The 20,552-nt window shown below is 47.3% G+C and overlaps 1 protein-coding gene across 1 annotated transcript; it reads left to right on the forward strand.

Annotated features, from left to right (window-relative positions):
* Positions 1-2,453: 2,453 nt before the first annotated feature.
* On the forward strand, positions 2,454-19,955 carry BOK (BCL2-related ovarian killer; the record flags this gene model as incomplete). Its single annotated transcript, XM_010075342.1, has 4 exons — positions 2,454-2,783; positions 6,929-7,057; positions 14,682-14,845; positions 19,830-19,955. Coding segments are annotated over 4 exons (749 nt in total), but the record flags the coding sequence as incomplete, so codon positions are not given.
* Between the last annotated feature and the right edge of the window lie 597 nt (positions 19,956-20,552).

Genomic DNA, 20,552 nt, shown 5'->3' on the forward strand with positions numbered 1-20,552 from the left:
TTATTGCCATCTTAACATGATCACAGCAAGCTAGGCCAGTGGTCCCCTGCTGACTACTGCTGCATACACGTTCCTCTCCTTAACCCTGCTCCTTTCCCAGAAAAAGCCGTGTCGGAAAGAGGATCTGTCGCCGGGGGGAGAAGAGGATTTACCACAACCCCTTCCCAGTGCAGCAAAGTACATTGCAGTTAATGGCAGACCAAAACATATGCTCTGTGTTAAGCCTGTGTGTGAGCTGTGTGTTGGATGCCGGCCAGACTGTTTCATACATCGTATAATAAGGCTTTTTCCTGCATTTCATTTGTTCCTTTTTATCCCTCAGTTTTGAGACTAGCTGTGGTGCAGGTTGTGTTTGTGGCTTTTTCGTGATCAGCAGTTTGGAGAGGTGTACTTGCCTCTGTCTTTTCTCAAACGTGACAAGTAAGAGATGGCAACCTCTTGCTTCTGAACTCCTTTTGTGAAGGCTGTATTTCGAACACGCCACATAGCCAGTCATTAATCTACAAATTGTTATTTGTTGGGGAGAATTTGTGTTTGGGCTGGAAGAATGTCTCGTCTGCAGGAAACTTCTATTTCTGAAACTTCTTTTGTTTCAAATCATGACACAAAAGCCAACATTTGTATGTGGTCTATTGAGTAGAAATGGTATCACACACACAGAGAAAAAGTCGAGCATTGTGACATCAATATGATAGTGTTGTAACAAGAGGTTGATGTTGACATTAATTTCAAAGTATGTTGGAACTAATTGAAATGTTTTCTTTAAACTTAATATATAAGTTTTCTCAACACACTGAGATGAAATGGACATGTTCCTGCAAAACTCTTCTTTCCTATCAGCAGACTCCCTTCATTTTTTTTTTCCCCTTGTAGTTTGGGGGGATGCAAACACTGCTTGCTTTAGCCCCCAGCTGTATCTCTCTTTGCTGATCATCTCCATCATTTCAGGTTGAACTGACATGACTAGCCCGCCGCTGGAGCGTGACATCCTGCAGTTCCTTGACTCAGCTACCGTCTGAAAATGACTGGCCAGCATCAACTCTGCAAAAGCCACCGCGGGAGTCCATTCGTCACTGTCCATCACACGGGGTAGCCTGGTCTAGAAATTATGCTCCTACCCTCACCCTGAAGACGAGTCCTTGAATGAAGCTGTTGCATGCCTGCAGTGGAACAACAGAGAACCTCCTTAAGAAAGAAGAAAGGGGAGGAGAAAGCGTTGCTCTCTGGCTATAGCAACCCCACCTCCCAGTTATTTCATCTTCCTTACAAGGCTAAAGCTAGAAGCTTTCCTCTGCCGCCTGGGTCGCTTAAAAGCAGCAGAGCAAGGATCGAGGATCCCGCTGGAGCGCAGCCGGGATGCGAGGCTGACAGAGATGCGGAAGGAGGCACTGGCGTGAGCCCTGCAGAGAGCACAGCACAGCAGGCTGGTGCTCTCCAGAGAAGTGTGACAGTATCCTGTGAATCCTAAACCAGATGTTCATTGATGCAGATCTTCCAAAGAGACACCAAACCCCAAAAGAAATCACTGAGGGGCAAAAAGTGCAGCATGAGAGGTAAATATGTTTTTCATTGGGACAAACAAAAATAACTGGCTTTATTTTGTTTGCAAATTGTTATCGTAAGTAGATGTCTAAAACTGGGGACTGAAAGATACGTTTACTAACATTTGAATAAAGACTGGTCTGAATCTGACTTCAAAAGCAGCACTGGGTTAAAAAGTCAGATCGACAGATTTAATTTTCTGAAGAAAATTTTGAATTTTCTCCTTAGGCATTCACACCTGGAAACCTTTTAAAAATCTACTTTTCTGTTTTGCTCTCTCTGCTATTGCTGAAAGTTTTGAGAATTAGTATGCACATTGCTGGGGGAGGGGGAGGAGGGAAGAAAAAAGAAAGAGTGGCAGAACCAAAACCTACACTGTGAATGTGGTAAACTATCTGCAGTGAGACATTTCAAATGCTCTTGTGCCCCTGTTCTTGCAATAGTGCCATTTCTTCAGAAAGATTCGTGACCTACTGAGCTGGAATGTCTGTTGACATCTGGTTGAGATTACTATAGCTGGTATTTGCAATTCAGGTTTTTTTTTTCCCAGTTTAATTGAAACAAGCTGAGATTGTCTACACATTCTATGAATTGTTTCCACGCTCTGAGCATCTAGTCTCTCTGAAGGGTAATTCTAGGATTGCTGAATCTGAACTGGAAAAGAGGAAACAACTCAATAGCTCAAAACTGCAGCCCTTCTGCAGGTCACCCTGCTGGTGAAAGTCAGAGTGGCTGACAGATCAAAAGCTTTGTCCCTTGTCTATAAGATGTTTTGCAAATGTGATACTACTGACTTTAGTGTAATTGTAGGTATAATACTTGGGTTTCTGATTTACATCTTTGCAATGCTAGAGGACTTACAGATGCTTCTATTCACCAGGTAAAATGAAAAACTGGCCTTTTGAGAATAGCTGCTGGGAGCTGTGACAAACCGAGAGACCAGAGGATTACTCTACAGCTCCCGCAGATTCTCATCTACCGCATTGGGTCAGCTTTCCAGCAAGTGTCCGCTGAGGTGTGGAAAATGCTCCGCCGTTCCTCAGTCTTTGCTGCAGAGGTGATGGAGGTTTTCGACAGGTCTCCCACTGACAAGGAGCTTGTGTCCCAAGCCAAGGCTCTCTGCAGAGACTACATAAATTCAAGGCTGATTCGAGCGGGTGTCAGCTGGAGCAAACCTGAGTACAACGCACCAGTGCCTGGTGGTAAGCTGGCCGAGGTGTCCACCATACTGCTGCGACTGGGTAAGTCCCCGTTGGTGTGGGTGGGAACTGAAACCTATATGGAGCAATTCAGATCAGACTAAGGTTTCTGGAATTGATGAGTGCCAAGAGGCTTTTCACGTGGTGATAGGTTTTTCTTCTCTGCTTTGGGCATTTAGATTTGGTTTTGGTGATCCTCCCTAAGCTGCTCCGTTACCTGCATTTCCACAGTCCCTTGGAGCACTGCTCAGCACAGTGTTTCTGCAGAGCTGCTTTTTTCCTGAGGACTTGCAACAACTTAAAAACATGATGCAGTCCAAGAAAACCCAACAGCAAACTAATTTTATCTGCATACAGTGTTCTGTAACAGTGTAACTGTAATGGTTTTCACAGCAGTTTCATTCCTCTTTCTCAGCTAGGTATTTTAACAAGTCTTACAGTGTTTTCTCCAGATGCAGGTGACTTGGCTGCCGTGACACAACCCAAGCTGGCATCTAGTAGATTACTGCTACCTCTAGACTTGGGCTTCATCAGTTGCTCACCCAGCTGCAAGGACATTTAATTTGGGGCTAGTTGCTTAGACTGTGTGTGTTGGAGACTTTATAAAAACTGCTTTTCAATGACAGCATGTTGCACTGTGTTTAATTTTCCTTTGCCTACATTATCATTCAGCAAGACATAAGTTTTCTTCCGTTTTGTTGGAACAAGGGGGATTTGGCTGATGTCACCTGGCATATGCTGCCATTCAGTGCCCAAATTACCCAGCCCCCCTCATGGCCAGCTGACTGCTGGGGCTGCGGGGAGAGCGATTTGAAGGTTATGCCTGTAGGCTGCTACGTGAAGACATGCTCTGGAGCTGCACTTCTACCAGGAGCACCCTCTAAATGCTGACAGTTGCCTGGCCTTTTGCTTTAGATTTTAGCCTCCTGTGTGGTCAAGTCTAGCCATTTGTCTTTTGGGACATCAACACCCTCATTCTTGGAAGTTGCTCCTGACATCCCTCTTTGCCTGCGGGCTAGTATGTGAGTTCACATCTGGCTTGGAAACTACCGCTAGCATTTGCATTTGATTTAATTACACCAAAGGTCAAAGAAGTCTGGTGAAGTAACCTTTCACTGGGTCTAACCAACTCAGGACCTGGCTGGTCTCCCTGCTTTCTTCCCTTTTCTTTTTACTTCTTTTTTATATTATCCCCAATTTCTTTTTAAGGCATAAGTGTGTTTCTTTTAATGGACAAGTTTTTTTTCTTTCATTCTTTTTCATTTTTTCTTTCTTATGCTGAATTTATTTCTGTTTCCAGTGGTTGTTTGGTCTTTGGGGTTTGGTGTTGGTTTTTTTGGGTTTTTTGTTTGTTTGGTTGGTTGGTTTTTTTGTGTGTAAGGCATAACTGTGTTTCTTTTAATGGACAATTTTTTTTTTTCATTCTTTTTCATTTTTTCTTTCTTATGCTGAATTTATTTCTGTTTCCAGTGGTTGTTTGGTCTTTGGGGTTTGGTGTTGGTTTTTTTGGGTTTTTTGTTTGTTTGGTTGGTTGGTTTTTTTGTGTGTGTGTCAATCTCACTGCCTCTTTGTCCTCCATTTCTTCTCTGCCTGAGTTGGGGACTGAGATTTGTTTGCTTTCAACCAGATCTTCTGTGGGTGGCCAGGAGCATGTTAAAGGGCAAGCAGGTGGCAGACTGGATCTGAAGGCGTCTCCTGGATGACTCTCCTGTTACTTATTCATGTCCAGATGGAAAGATTTGGCTGATAGTCCCAGGAACTTGGTGCCTTCTCTGAGCAAATCTGTTCGGAGAAAGCCATGTGGTACCCATGCAACAAGAAGGGTGAGCAGTCCTCCTTATCAGGATGAAGAGTCGCTTCTGAGCTGTTTGTTCAGAAATGCCGCCTGCCATATGGCCTCTCCCTTTCTTTTCCCCTTTGCAGCTATAAACCAGTACTAGGCTGAGTGGTATCCAGCCATCTGCCAGGAGCAGTAGTCCTTAGCTGCTTACTAAGCAGTGCAACAAGCCAGAGCAGTTTTTTCTCCATTATAATGCTGAGAAGCTTGTGGAAATGAGAAGTTAGAGCATTTCCTAGCCCTCTTGCACGTGCCAAGACAGGGGAGAGTTTGATGAAGCTGCTGGTGGGCTAGCAGAGGTGCTGGGCGCAAAGTCCTGGGGAGCGAGAGCTGGTTAGCTCAGTGAGGCTTAGCAGCTAATTTGTGCAATTAATGAGTCAGAGGTGGTAAAACCTAATGGTATGGCCAAAGGAGACACCCCAGACCAACCTGCGTATGTGTCAGAGGTCTGGTTTATCTGAATTTCTCTCTTCTGGCCAAAGCCCGGGAAGGGGCCCTTTCAGCTCTGCACCAAGCGTCTGCATATGGGAGCCATCACCACTGCCTGCTTGTTCATCTGTGGTTACTGGAGGAAGGAGAAGCACACACATTGCTCTACATGTTGCGAAGTGCACAGTTGGGCATCCAAATGTGGACACCAAAGACTGCCGCCAATGTGACGTGCTGCTGGAGAGATCCTGGGCCCACCAGGGCCAGGGAATCTCTGGGATCCTGAGGATGCTTTCCTGGGCTTGGCTTCCCTTGATGCCCTGTGCAGGGCAGGGCCCACTTTAACAGCATGTGTGCCACCAGCCAAAATGGGCCCTGATCTCTTCTGGGGCCTCCAGGCACTGCTTGTTAAAAGCTATAACAGTGGCAGGCCACCAAGTACTGATCCCAGCCTCCCGTGCCTCCCTCTCAGCTAGCCACGGGCAGGGCTATCCCCATTTCCTTACATTTACCGAGAAGCCTGTGTGCTCCCTGTGAGGAGAAAACAGCTGTTGAGTACTGCAAGGTTTCCTCTTATCAGGGCTCACCATGTGTTTGCAGGGTTTCCTCTTACCATCGGATTGTGTGGGACAATCCCACACACACAAAGGGCCCGAAGAGCTCGTCAGTGGAATTCTGTAGAGCTGGGCTTTGCCCGTGCTGTGCTGAGTGCCAGTTAGATGAATTAAGAATCAGTAGCTAATGACTCTATCACAAGCTCCTGACTGGGGTGTCATCTTCCTTTCTAGTCCCCATGTAAATGAAATTTTCAGGAGAATCAGTTGCCCTCTGACTGGAGCAAGTCATCTGGGTCTTGCAGTGGGATGTAAAGCTGTTGTGACTGCTCTGCTCTTCCTCGGGGTACTCCAGAGCACCCTTGTGCAGGATAAGGACACAGAGAGTCCTTCTAAATCTGAAACAAATCAGACCCTCTGCATACAAAGGGCCTTGGTCCCATGCAATTTTTGCATTGTGTAATGCTCCTACAGCAGCTGTGCAGCCCTCGTTCGATATCCGTGAACCGCTATAGAGAGAGAAATCCATTGGAAACTGGGCTTTATTCATTCTAGTGCTCAAAAAATGGTTTGTTTTGCTACAGAGGAAAAGCTTTGATGCTGTTGCCCAAGCTCCTTAGCTCAAACGTGTGGGAGGAGGTTCTCTGCTTGTCCCTGGTATTTCCGTCTTGGTCTTCAAGCTAGCCTAACACCTCCAACCGTTTCCCAGCTGGAGAGAAAACAACCTGGAGGTGAAAGCACGTGTCTGCGTGTCTGCGTGTGTGTCAGGAATGTTGTTGCTGAGGAGTCATCCAGGCAAATGAACATCGCTTTAACCATTTGGAGGAGAGAAACAACTCCAGATCGTCACTCAGTGCCTGTGTGAGCGTGCAATAGCTGAGCTGATAGTCTCTGCTCAATTAATGTTGTGCAGCTCTGGGTGGATCCTTGGCTTTCATCAGCCTCCAGCATTCTTGAGTTGCTCTCATCTTCAGGCTTTTTTTGTCCAAGTTTGATGGGGTGTTAAGAAAGGGCGTATCTCTCAAAAGCTTAGGCCTGTCTCCTGTGTTGGAGGAAAGGCAGGCAGCCAGCCTGGGAACATCATTTATGTTGGGAATTACTGCAGCCACAGCGCTCGTACAGGGCCGCTCTGTCCCCGCTGCCTTTAGACGTCCCAGGCACAGGGGATATTAGGAAAGCAGGGCACAGGTGGGAGGGGGTCACATCTGAACAACCCAAAGCACTCTGCTGCTTGTTTAAAATAAGGTGGAGCTGGGCTTAAGTCTCTTTGGCTGGAGGGGTACGTGGGGTGGCCCCAGCGGTAATTCCTACACGGTGAGAGCGGGACTTGGTGTTCTGTGTGCTGACTCCTGACTGTTTGTTTCCAGGGGATGAGCTGGAATACATTCGCCCCAATGTCTACCGGAATATCGCCCGCCAACTGAACATCTCACTGCACTCGGAGACGGTGGTGACAGACGCCTTCCTGGCAGTAGCTGCGCAGATTTTCACTGCAGGTAGTGTGCCCTGACTGATGAACAGACAGAGTGGGGTGGAAGGGAACAGGATGGAGCCACCTCACTCAGAGAAGGCATGTTTCTGGGATGGCCTGCAAGGTGGGGCCTGGTTTCTGAAAAGGGCTGTGGGCAGTTTGGCATCATGCTCTGCTTTAATGGTTTAATGAGAGGTCCTCTATGCTCTGTTGTTCTGGCAGGGAAGTGCCCTGTTTTATTATCTCCTCCTGGCAGGTTCTCGTTCATTCTAGAAGGCACTTCCTGCCGTTCCTAATTAGGAGGTGGTGTTACCTCATTGCACAGGGAGATCACTCATTCCAAGCTCTTTTGCTCACCATTGGCAACTGGAGAAGATTCATTACATGGGAGTCTCCCTTGTTCCAGCTCACACTGCTAGGAGCCAGAACCGACTCATCACAAGGGAGTTCCTCTCTTCCTGGCTTCCTTTCTCCCAGCAAGAGCCAGAACTGCAATGGAGCCTGCTGCTTCCAGTTGCTGCTTCTCTTTTCTTGTGGTCAGAGAGACAGGAGCCTTGGCCCTTGGCTAGCTGTTCCAGACAAGCAGGTGTTCTGAGCTTTCTCGCTGCTGAGGCGTGAATGTTCTTCTGCTTCTGTTTGACTGGTCCCAGAGATGATTGTCAAAAGCAAAAATACCCTCTGTGCTGTGAGGTGACCTCTGCCTCCCCTGAAAACAGCCCCTGCCTGTGACTGGGAATGGAGTCTGGGGGAATCAAGGGAAGAGGAATGTTTTACATGAAGAGATTTATGGCAGGCAAGCCCTGACATGGTTGTGGGTTTTCTGCATTGACTTTTTGTGTTGTCGGTGGAAGAGACAGTAGGTGGTAGAGACTGGAAACAAACAAACAAACAAATCCCACAAAACAAAAACCTCCACACCCCCTCCACAAAAAACAAACAAACAAAAAAAAGGGGTAGGAAAAATCAAAGACAGCTACTTGCTAGCAGCACAGGACTTTGAAAACACTGGATCCAGTGACATTGACATGGGACGTGTCACAGGAGGCGGTGATTCTTGTTACTTTGGGAGTGGTTGTCACAGGATTGAAGTCTAGGTTTCTGTTGTACTCTCAGATAGGCTTCCTCGCTCAAAGCCTTTTTGTCTTCACAATCAGTTACTCATCTTTATGCATATGAACTGCATGGGGACCATTGCTACCCTGGAGAAGCCCTGTGCTGACATCCTGGACTTCAGATCTGAAATGTGTTGTGGAGAGCACAGGTCCTCTCCAGAATCACAACAGATGACAAAATAGATCTCGGAGAGGGGCTGCTCAAGCAGGGCTCCCGACAGGTCAAGCAGGGCAGATTTACTCCCCGGATCACGGAAACTGAAGCTTTGTCACAGGAAATGGATGGAATTGGATTCTGTAGCTAGTACTGCAGCCCTCGGCGTCCTTTCAGAGCATGCCTGGAATGCAGCTTGCCTTTGCACTGGGCTGGCTTGGGAGGCCATATGGCCCCAGAAAGCCAGAGCTGGGCAAGTATGGCTGGAATGTCTGAGCATGGCTGTGTTCAAAGTGGAGGTGCCCTGTCTTGTCACTTAGTGCTGAGCTTTACATGTATCAAGGCTTACAGAAAAATGAAGGTTGAGTTTGCAGGCTCAGGTATTTGCATTGCAGGTAAGTAGGTTATCTTCTTAGATGACTAATAGGTGACAACATCAGAACTGACTCACCTCCATAGCTGAAGTGACACAGGGAATTAAGCCAGAAAGGTGTGGATGGCTGCAGGTGGAACAGACTGTGCATGCTGCTGTGCTGCAAAAAACATCACGCTGGGGAGAAAGCCCTGCTGGTTTCTAGGAGTCCTGCTCTTGATAATGGGTATTGACAGATTCGTTGCAAGCTGTATTTTTTGGTGTTCCTCAACTTCTCAGCTCACGAGTCAAGTGAAAAATGTGGCTGGTTTAAAATGTTTGTGGGTTTGTTGGATGGGTTTTGTTTGATTGATTTGCAGTGGGGTTTTTTTTGTTAAAAGGAAAGCTAGAAATTGTAACTTTTTGTTCTAAACTTGGGGTTTTTAGGGTGGTAAGAATGGGATCTGGACTTGGGCCTTTGAGGCTGGCAATGCTAGAGACTTTGGGAACACAGGAGAAGGGAACAGGCTCAAGCGCTGCTGTTAGTGCTGCCCCTGGGGGTACCATGGTGCATAAATGGCTGGCAGTTGGCTGGCTGCACAGGGGCTGGATTCAAATTTTCCCCGTACTCAGTATGCTCCATTTTTCCTTCTTTCTCATCTCTGCCTCAGAGCAACTAATAGGATAACCAGTGAGTGTGAAGCTGGGGCTGTGTTTTCAATGGCTTTTATCAATTCTTTATTGTAATTTATTTTGCTAGAAGGCTGCTGAGTGGCAGAAGGGGAGGAGTTTGCTGATTTTTAACATTCCTGGATCCCAACTGCAGTCTCAAGACTCAGCATTTAATGCTAAATCCAGCAAATCAGAGTTGGCTCTGGCAGCCAGACATTCATTCCTAATTTTTTTCATAGTTCAGAGGAAAGAGGCTCTTATTGAGCAAATGAAACTGGAGACTCAAGTGCAGTCTGAGTTTTTATGCCAATTACCAACAGCTAAAGCATCTCAGCCTGTTTTTCACTGTCCAGTTTATTAAGAAAACAGCTACAGTCTGTCCCTGCAGTGCCTACTCCGGGGAGCCCCATTAGTCACTCACAATGCCTTTGCAGCAAGGGAAGGGGGATTTTGACCCTGTCTTGCTGGAGAGGTTTTCTCCTTGATCTTTCACATGGCTTTCTTCCACACTCTGGTCTGGTTTTGAGTCTTCACGCTGTTAGTGCTGGCTCTGATGAGTTCCTGTCCACACTTGACTAGAGATGGACCTCTTCAAGAAGGCAAGACTGAGGACATCTGGCATCCTTGTTGGTCCCACTGTATGGGTGCATTGTGCCCTAGTCAGCTTTATGGCATTGTCTCCTCCAGTTGTCTCAGGTTTGGCTTTTCTCTGGTGTAGCAAGGGCAGTTTGAATCCCAAGCAAGATCAGCTGAGAATGTAGGCAGAGCGTGAGCAGGTCACAGAGCGTGGTAAGGCTCAAGCTGTATTTTGCTTCTCTGTTTCCATACAACCTGTTATTCGGGGCGAGGAGGGTCTGCCTGTGTGGAGGCCAGCACTGCAGAGCCCTGACCTGCTTTGGATGTTGAAGGATCTGCAGCAGCATCACCTCTGTGACAATGCCACAGGTTCTGGTGAGTGCTCTAAAGCGTCTCTGCAGCCAGCAGGAGACTTTCTGCTGACTTTAGCAGACTTGGGATTGGGGCCTGGCTGAGCTGGCATTTGCATTAGCTGTTTAAATAAATCCCAAAAAGAAGGGGTCACTTGGTGGAAAAAAAGAAGAGGGAGATAGATTTTCCTTTCCTAAAGGAAACAGTTTCCTCCGGTTGGTAAGAGCTGCTAGGCACCAGGGCTCTCTCAGAGCTTTCATCCTGGTTTTGTATGGGTTTAGGTGCTTGTCAGTTTTTAGTCAAGAGTTCCTTGGGCTGAAGTGAACCCCATACAATGGGGATGCATGGTTAATGGGTTCTCAGGAGAAAATACTTTCCCCTGCAGGAGCGAATGCTGTTAGAAATGCATCCCACTGCTTCCTCATCTCTTAGGCCTTACGAGTTGGGCTTCCTGCCTTGTGCACATCCTTCTTGGCTTCTTTCTCTCCACCAAAGGAAAGGGTATTGTGTCTGGCTCTATCTCCCAGCTGTTGAAGTGTAGCGCTTGATCCTGTTTCTCTTAGGTCTGGTTTGGAAGTTGGGCTTTGATGCTGAGTGGAGCAGAGGGAAGTTTATTTGAGTAACCTTGGATAGCGTGGTGCTCTGAGCCTCTGCACAGTTGTGTCTCACGGCTTCTTGAGCCCTCCCCTGGGACAGGCAAGCTGATATGCAGTAGGAACACTTTCAGGAGCGGTCCTCTCCTGCTAATTCATTTTCCCCTGCCCTCGCCAGTGTTTACATACCTTCAGCTCCATGACTGGCCTTGAGTCTGCAACTTGTGTTTCTTATTTTTTGAAGTGCCTTCTAAACAGTTTGTTGCGTTTTCTATGTCCTTTTGTTCCATCTCTTTGAGCAGAAGTTTCAGAGCTTTCTCTATTTTGATCACTCCTTTCTGGACCAGTTTTCCATTCCCTCTTGTCGTTAGCTCCTGTGCATGCCAGTCCGCACAGTGGAAAGCTGTGAATAGATTGTCTCACTTGGTGATGAGTGCCTGTTTCCCCAACACGGGTGGCAGCCAGGCCTTTTGAAGAGTTTGCAGCAAGACAGAGTGTCTTCTCCGCTTGTGTGCAGTGGCCAGATGCAAATCCATCTTATGCTGAGGGATGCATCAAGCTGGTGTCACCCTGACCCTGGCATGGACATCACAGCGGGGCAGAGGCACTGCCCGCTCAGTAGATTGTGCTCCGCTACCCCTGCCCAGGGAGCTGTTGAGAGAAAGTTAATGGAGGTAGTGTCCTGGAAGAGTGCAGATGGGGGCTGCTGTGGCCAGTTCCCCCACCCTGCCTGGGGCTGGGCGGCTGCTGGAGCCCTCCTGAGGCAGAGGGACCAGCCACAGGCATCGCCCAGCTTTGGTCGAGAGCAGCTGTTAGAGGTGTCGGCTCTTCCCTTGCTTCAGGGCTTGCCTCCAACATCTTGTGGGAACAAGAGCATAAGCTTTGGCCTGCTGTCTCCATATTCTGCCTCCAGCAGCAGCAATAGGAGTTTCCATGCAGAGAAATTGGGAGAGGATTTCCTCCTCTCCCACCCCTGCAGGCCCCGCTCTGCCGGTAACTGGAAAAGCAGACTGAAAGATTGGTTTGACCCTTATAGGCATGCTCTGTAAGGTGGAGGAGAATGGGAAGTGACTGCTGAGCCCTTCACATCCATCACCACAATAACCATTGGCCAGCAGCTTGCCCTCTTTCTGTGGTCCGTGCGAAAGGGAGAGGGGCTCTGTCCATGTGTGGGGGAAGCATTCACCTGCAGCAAGCACCACTACGTAGCTACCAAGGCTGCTACCTTGGCAGAGAAACCAGAGCTGAAGGACTTTCTCTCCATCCTCTCTGGGAGGAGACACCTGGACTGACGTGTCTGTAGAGCAAACTGCTTCCCTGTGTGTTAGGGAAATCATGGGTCTATCAAGCCTTTATTTTTCATAGGTTGTGGATGCACTTTTCTTCTGCTGGAAAGAGAAATTTGGGTTTAAAACAAAGTTAATCAAGGCTGCAGCTGTCTGTCTCTACCAGGGTGGCCTCAGCCCCCTGTCAGTCTTAGTTACTGCCATTTAAATATCTCAAAGCTAATGGGCCTGCTTCAGATCCTTAAGAGTGCTGTCAGTAACAGCTTAAGGATAAGCCATTGAACTCCTCCCTGGAATTCTGGATAACTTTGGTTCATGTAACTCAAGATGCAAGGAGCTGCATTTCTGCAGCGATGGAGAACTGTAAAAGCTGACTTATACCAAGGCTGAGTATAAGCCAGCTGAGGCTCTGCTCCAGGAGATTGTGGTCAGCAAGAGGTAACCCCTTAAAGCCTCTCTCACTGGGTGGAGAGGTATTGACCTGCAACAGGACCAGCCTCTTTCTTGCCAGGAGAAAGCCCTCTGTCAAGTATTTTCTTATGTGGTTTCATAGTCTCTTCCTGGCTCGTTCTGCTGGCTGTCATGGTGACACGCCATGTGAGACAGACAGATAAATAGTGTGAATACCACACTGTGAACTTCCTGAGTGACAGCTCTGGGGAAGGGACACTGCAGAAAATAAAATCAGAATAAGTGTAACAGCCCATTTAGCTATATTGATAACTTCCTCTGATCTTGCAGATGGTGCTGGTGAAGGACAGAGTGTCACAGGACACTCTGAGCTACTGCTGTTACTGTTGCTACAGAGCCTCGCAAAGGGATCATCTGTAGATTTTGATCTTACACCAGTCGTGAGTGAAAAATGGCTTTTTTAGAACACTAAATGGATTTTCTCCAGTCTGGCAAACCATTCCTGTGGCTGACATTTGAACAGTTTTTCTAAAGTTTAGTACTCTTTTATTAAAAAAAAAAAAAAAAAAAGAAAGTAATTTATAAAAGTGTTAGTGCAAGTCTCCCTTTTGAGGCTATAGGTGGAAGGATCCTGGAAATGCTCTGATCATATATTTTAAAGAAATGTGGGGAGCTCTGCTGTGGTGTGAACAGGCATGAGGAGTCTGGAGCTTCATCCTGAAGAGGTGGGTCGGGGTGCCTGGGGATCTGGGACTGTGATGAAGGAAAGAGGGAGACTTCAATTTAAATTGTGTTTAAGTGTTTGCTTTCTTAGCTGATAGGTTGCTGATCACATCCAGTGTATTGATTGTGTGTTTAACCCCTTCTGGTATTTAGTGGCTGAACTAATCTTTCCTTCCTCTCACCTGTTTTCTTTCTTGTTGCGACCCAGCAAGAATGGTTTTGTGTTTTTACATACTGAAACTTCACCTGGCTTCTGGCTACACTTGGGAGAGACCTTGGACAGACTCCATGGAGACCTAACACTGTAAAATACTTTGCAATATGCTTATCAAATACTGCAGATACTAAAGTAAGGGGGTGGAATTAAAATTCCTAACGGATCCAAAGGTAATCCACGTGCTATTGTGCTGTGGTAGTTCTTCTACATGGGTGCAGAAGGGTTGCATTTCCAGGCCATTGGTTCTGATAAAAGCCTGGTGAGAGATTGCTGCCTGTAATGTCCAGGCACAGAGGATTTGTGCCTAGTGGTGCTGGCAATGTGCGAGGCAGACCCAGGGAGGTTGGCTGGTACCCAAAAGTGGGCTGGAGCGCTTATCGCTGTCACGAACAGGAAGATGACTGCTGCTGGGATAACTTCCATGGAGCATTTGCTGCTGGCAGGTCAGCCTAGCAGGAAGGCTGTTTGCTGGGAGATTAGATAACTGACTGACACTCTGTCCCTGCACTGCCTTTCAGTGGGATAGGATATGCAAAGCTAAGTATTGCAGGCAGAGTGACCAAATTCTTGAAGCTACCTGGTTTTCAGATGGAGACTGAGGCATACTCCTTACATCAAGGAGGGCACCAACCCTCTTGGCCCTGTAGCTTTGCCTCCCTTTTTTACTCGTGTCGTGGCAGAACTGACTGAAGATGCTTATCTCCTGCGCTTTGTGTGTCACATTGGAACAGTCTCCTCTGATCTAGAAAAAAACAGGAATGCTTTGTCTTAAGGGTGTTTAAGAGTTGTGCTGGTGACAAAAACCTCAGGTTGCTCAAAGTCTTGGAATTCAATTGCCTCCTGTGCAGCATGTGCATGGCTGAGAGTTAATGGCAATATAAACCATGGTGGTGCACATCTTTCCTATTTCGATGATGCCTTTGGGCTTCTTTCTCCAGAGCTGTGCCCCTAGTGCTGAGAGGGGGTCAAAGCATGCCCAGAATTCTGATTCTCCAGGTGGAGAGTTTTCCCCAGTCCTGGTTCCCTAGTATTTTTTTCTCTCATGGTGGAGAAGAGCATGCAGAACTGTGGCTGCGCCTGAACTCAGAGCTGCGCACATGCAGTGTGGGCACATGTAATGAAGGAGAGCTGTTTCCTGCGATTATTCAAGAATGAGCTATATACGCATGTGTGAATCTGAATGACTTTTCTTCTTTTCATAGGCATAACGTGGGGCAAGGTAGTGTCTCTCTACGCTGTGGCAGCTGGGCTGGCCGTGGACTGTGTGCGGCATGCACAGCCAGCCATGGTTCACACCATCGTAGACTGCCTGGGAGAGTTTGTCCGCAAGACCTTGGTGACGTGGCTGAAAAGGAGAGGAGGCTGGGTAAGAGATACTATCTGATTGAGATTGCTTCCACACATGCAGACCAGAAAATATCCCAGTTAATTCAAGTGATAGTGCACCCACTGCAGCTTTATGCAGAAAACCATTGAATGAGATCCTCTTCCACAGCCCTGTGGCCACCACTGTCCTACTTACACCAGTGCTAGGCTCCATATAGCTCTGTTACTGCCTCATGGTCCTGACCTTGACAACAGCATCGGCTATTCTGGTCCTCAGCTTCCTGCATAGCTGTGCCAGACTAGTTCAGTCCTGACCCACCAGTGCCTCTTCCGTTCCTGACCTGACCATCTCTGGAGCCAGTCGTAGTGGGACACTGTAAACAGGAGTCATTCTCTTGGGCAGCTGTTTTCTAGAAACTGAATAAATGAGGCCTGCCATCTTATTTCCTCTTTCATCTGCCCCACAGCTCCCCAAGTCAAAGCTTAGTATATTACCGTGACTTCCAACCATAAGGAATTTTAGAGTGTTATTAAAACTTGGTAATTTGTGCCATTTCCTGACCTGACCCTGACGGTGGTCTGTGATTAACTTCTTCTGATGTAGCTCAAATTGTAGCACGCTTATGCTTTGAAGGACACTCATAACACCCATCGACAGTGGGAGGGCTCGTGGCTCTGTCACTGGCCTGCTCCCAGGCTGTGGGTGAGGCACGGTGCTGCTCTGCGTTAGAGTGTGGCTCCACGTCATCTGGCTTTAAGCGTCTTGATTTCTTTGGTTCTCTCTATACCCAAGAGGGAATACAATGCTCCCAGGGAGGATGGTTCAGAGTAAGAACCTTACTTTGGTGCTGTGGAATAGGCAGACACCTTTCTAGTGGCTTCCCCAGGAGACAGAGATGACAGGTTGGCTATGTTAGCGGGTGGCAGCTGGGTGATGTACATCTGTGCCTTTCTGGCAGGGATGTAGACACTCTTTGGAGCGATGCAGCCAAAAGCACTTTGGTGTACTGCCTGACAGATGCTGCCTGGAGCTAAATATTGCTGTGTGACACCACTGAGCTCATGGGACATCTTGTTCCCAAGGCATGCACGAGTCACAGCAGCAAATTCCCTCCTTTCCAAGAGGTGATATTTGTTCCTGAGCCATCAGTTAATGGTCAGGCTCCCCACCTCACACAGACCCGGAGAGAGAGGGTTGTCTTTTTCCAAACTGAGCATTGCTCCTCTGTGCTGAGACTTCCCAAGTGTGCCTGGAGCCGATTCTGTCGCCTAGTTTCCCCAGGAGTGAAGGAAGGCACCTTTTTCATGAAGGGAAACCGGAAAAGTAATGTTGTTCTGATTTTGTATCCCTTGCATTTGCTAAGTGTCATTGCCACCTTAAGTCATCCCTGCTCTCTCTAAAAACTGTGTGACCTTGAGGCCAACTGAGTCAGGGAACTGTCCGGCTGGGCTGAAAAGTAACCTTTGATTTGAATTTGATAGCAGTTTCATTTTGCATCTGCACAAATAATTGTGCTGAGGTGGGTGAAGAGAACGTCCTGGGAAAGCAATTGGTTAAGTAGTCCTGTTTCTGCCCATGAAATCCCTGCCCCAGTATCATTTGAGGTTTGCTTTAACTGGGTACCTGTAGAGCTGGTTGAAATGTGTTCTCTGAAACAGTCTTTCCTTTGGAAAAAAATCTAGTTTCATTAAAATTTAAATGTTGCATAGGAACATGTCTCCTCCTAGTTTCCAACTTTTTTTGTTTGTTTGTTTTGGTAAAATATGCATGTTCTGATAAGTTAGCATCTTGTTTTAATTTTTGTATTGCATTATTAGAGTTCAAAACAGGGTGGTTTGATGGTTCTAAGTGGATATTTTTGTCAAGTTTGCATAGCACACAAGCTGCAAAACCCATCCCCAGACAAGAAGAGGTTCTTTGCTGCTGAGGAGATAAGTCCTGTCCACTGCTAGCTCCCTCTGCCGATCATCCCTCTTTGGATGGCCAGCACATTTCTGTTGGAGCTGCTGAATCCACACTGCGTGCTCTTGGGTTCTGGCCCTTGGAAAGGGAAGCCAATCACACTGCCCCCGGTCAAACAAAATGACTGGGTTGTGCTGTTTACAGCCTGTCTCCAGTACCCTTATCAGCAATTTGGGGCTGCAACAAGGAGATATTTTCCCTGTAGAAATGAGCGGTTCCTTCAGGCTGGGGAAGGGCTGATAATCCTCTTGCTACCTTTAGCTGTGCTTCTCTGAATGTTCTTCCTCTTGATCTAGGCACTACAGTGTGAAATTTCCCAGCCTTGTTCACAAGTGGGCCAGATGAAGCAGCTGTGTAGTGGGGACCCTTTCGTCCGCTGCCTGACCTAGCTGGTTGGTAGTTTGTCTTGGCATGGAGTCCTTGTTTCCCCTGTGCACATGGCGCCGTCTCTTACACATTGGCTCAGGCTGAGGCTGCCGAGAGGACTCTCCGTGCTCCAAGCTGTTTCGGAAAAGCCACTGCAGAGAAGGTGGAAAGGCACTGGAAAGCTTCCACTCAGCAGTAGGTTCCCATGCTGCTTCCATAGGGTGGGGACAGACCATACTCCCCAAAGCCCAACCCAAAACTAACCTCTTAGGAGAAACAAATGTTTAACCCTTTGAGGCATCATCTCTCCCTGAGGAGAGTTTGCAGCCTCAGTAGTGGCTTTACAGTAGAATAAAAAGATTTTTTTTTAGCAGCTGTTACATTCATTTGCTACAAAGAAGAGCATACAACTTGAACTTGTTTGCATAGTTAAGAGGTGAAGATCAAACTGCCATTGTAAGAGTTTATCAGTGCCTCACAAGACTCAAAGACCTGTTTTATTAAGTAGCTTTGAAATTTTCAGTTCCAGTGCCTTATCAGTACGCTTTTATTTATTTGGATAACAATAGCTAAGGCAATTGTTAAACAGCTGAGCAATTTTGTTTATCTAAGCAAGCACCAAACAAATTCATAAGTGCTTCTGACTGCAGCTCCTCTTGATTAGCCGCAGTGAGGTTGTTGCCTTTGGTAGGGCATAGCACAGCTTTAAGGAGTTTGCACTTTCTTATCTGGAAGTTAACCATCTGCAGCCATGATCAACCTTGTGTGCATATTTGGGCCTTGCCGTGGTTCATATGAGGTGCTAAAGCCCTTCAGGGCTTAGTTTTCTTATTGATCAGCTACCCTAATATCCGCACACACATTCAGGCGGGTACTTCCATGTCATGATTTCTCTTGACTAAAGAGACAGGTTGACACAACTGTGTTTTAGGGGTGTGCTGGTCCCTAAAATTGGACAAGCTGAATCAGTTCAGACTTTTTAAAAACGTGGACAGAGTGAGTTTGCTAAGCTATTACTGAAAGCATTTAGGCAGACCATTTTACTTTCCTCCACAGTACAGCTAAAGTGCCTGTAAGCACCAGTACTACGTGGCAGCATCTTCTGTTTTGTGCTGTCCGTGCTTGCTACATTTGCATGTGCTTTTGTAGCTGTAGGCAGCAGCATTCTGACACCTTGGTGTTCAGCCTTAGGAGCACCTCGTGGTGATTCAGCTTCCTCCTGTCATCCTGTTTTCTCCCCATCCTTGTGTGGCTGTATTCATTCCCCCTGCAATCTCTGCTTGTCAGTTCTTTGTGAGCTCAGCGTCTCCTAATGCTCCCAGGAGAACAGCGGTGCAGGGTGATTCACTGTGCCAGCCTTTCAGACTTCCTTGCGAGGGAGGAACTGCTGGAACTGTGTGGGAGGCTGCTGAGGCTGCTGTCAACAGACCTTTGGGCTGCAGATGACAGTGGAGTCAGCTAGTGTGGCTGTTCTCACTAATGGGACACAGGGATTTGTCCCTTCAGTCCCCCTTTTGTTTTCTTCTAATTATTACCAAGGTTGGTCGGGTGAGGCTCACCCTTGAACACAGGTGGAAATACTGGAAAAGATTATTGGAGTATTCAGCAGCTCTTGTGTCCCATTTTACAGCAGGAACATCTCAGGGTGAAGTCTGACTTCCTTCTGCTTGGTCAGTGAGAGACTTGGGTCAGAAGGCTAACTCGGAAGACAGAAGCAGCTTTTGGGGCTGACGAATATTTGCCTTCTGTGTGACTCGATTCTTGTTCACGTTTGCCACCCAAAAGCCATTTCTGAAAACTGCGTCAAGTTGATGTGCTAATGGTGCTTCCTCTGTTACAGAACTACAGTCCATCTCTCCTTGTGCTAGGCTGAAGTTTAACCACAAACTCAATTGTATTGCTGGCAGAGCTCTAATTTGTTTCCCCCGCCAGAAGATGCAATTTTCTATCCGCCTCTGTCCCGTTCGCTTTACCTTCCAGATATTTTCCACCTTCTCCTCCCAATGCCAGCTGAGATCCTGTCTTCATTAATTTGCTGGGTTGTTGTTATTTTTTATTCGTTGCAGGCCAGCTCCTATTCTTGTTAATACTTGAATCCAGCTGCCCAAGCGATCTTTAAATCTGGCCCACGCGTCTGGGAGGCATCTCTGCCAGCATACATATTTCCACAAACAGAGCTTGCATTGCTTTAGATTTAAATTGGAGGTTGGCTTGCTTGAATGACTTCCAAATAAAACATTAAGGCAAGAGAAAAAGTGCAAGCAACTTGAGCTGATATTAAACAGGACAACCTCTGGGAAGCATCTTGCTTTACAGAAAAGGCTGAGAATGCTGATATTGCCAAGGCTTCCTAGCTCTTTTGAAAAGGGGAAGAAAGTTTATTTTATTTAGCTATTCAAAATGGAAAATCCTTGACAATCTTCCTGTAGCATTTCTTTTCCCAAGGGGGGCTGAAAAGAGGGATGCTTCACCTTGTTGATGCTGAATGAGGAAAGTGTATTTCGCAGAGCTCTTGAGCCTGGTTTAATAACTTGCAGTGTGTGGAAGTGTCAGAGCAAGTGTTTGTGGCTGTTGCTGGTGTGGCAAAGAGCAGCAGCAGCGGTGGTGTGCTTGTGGGTTGTGGGAAGGGGAGAGTCTGCAGTGGTGGTTGATGTGGTTCTGGGCATCTCTGATGATCTTTTTCCCTCCTCATTAGGCAGACATCACAAAATGCGTGGTGAATACTGACCCCAGCCTTCGCTCCCACTGGCTCGTGGCCGTGGTTTGCAGCTTTGGTCACTTCCTTAAGGCTATCTTCTTCGTCCTGCTGCCTGAGAGATGAATCGGAGTCGCCAAGTGCAGCCCCCCCACCCCATCTCCTCCTCCACTCCAGAAGCAACAGTAAGGGCAATGTCTGAGGAGGAGGAAGAGAAGAACCCGGGACATACAAAAGGCTTGTTCTGCTCTCCCTTCAGCTGGGAGCAGATGATCAACCACAGTCTCCTTTTTGCAGCCACAGGAGCCTCTCTCACCATTAATCCTCTCAAGAATCTTGTTTTTCTGGGTGATCTGTGTGCGTGGCCTGGACGTTGGCAGTCCCTGGGCACGCTGATGGTGGCTGTGTGCAGCGTGGACTGTCAGACATCTGTTCCTTACGGCGGCGTTGCATGCCTATGCTAGTGCCAGGCAGAGGGGAGGAGGAAGGGGATATTATGTGACATGGGATACAAAATAGGAGAGGGGGAGAGTCCCTCCTTTGCTCCGTGCTATTTCCCTTTCAGTCCTCAAACTCGCCTTGCATCATTGGTTCGTGTTACATTTGTGCTTAAACTCCATCTCCTCCTTTATACTTGACCCTGACTTGGTGGAGGGGATAACGCAGCTGTGGGTTTTTAATGTGATAAAAACAAATGTACTGTGGTCAGATGCTTCTCCCTGT

This window comes from Pterocles gutturalis, unplaced genomic scaffold, assembly GCF_000699245.1.
Source record: "Pterocles gutturalis isolate BGI_N339 unplaced genomic scaffold, ASM69924v1 scaffold18182, whole genome shotgun sequence".
NCBI classification, from domain to species: domain Eukaryota; kingdom Metazoa; phylum Chordata; class Aves; order Pterocliformes; family Pteroclidae; genus Pterocles; species Pterocles gutturalis.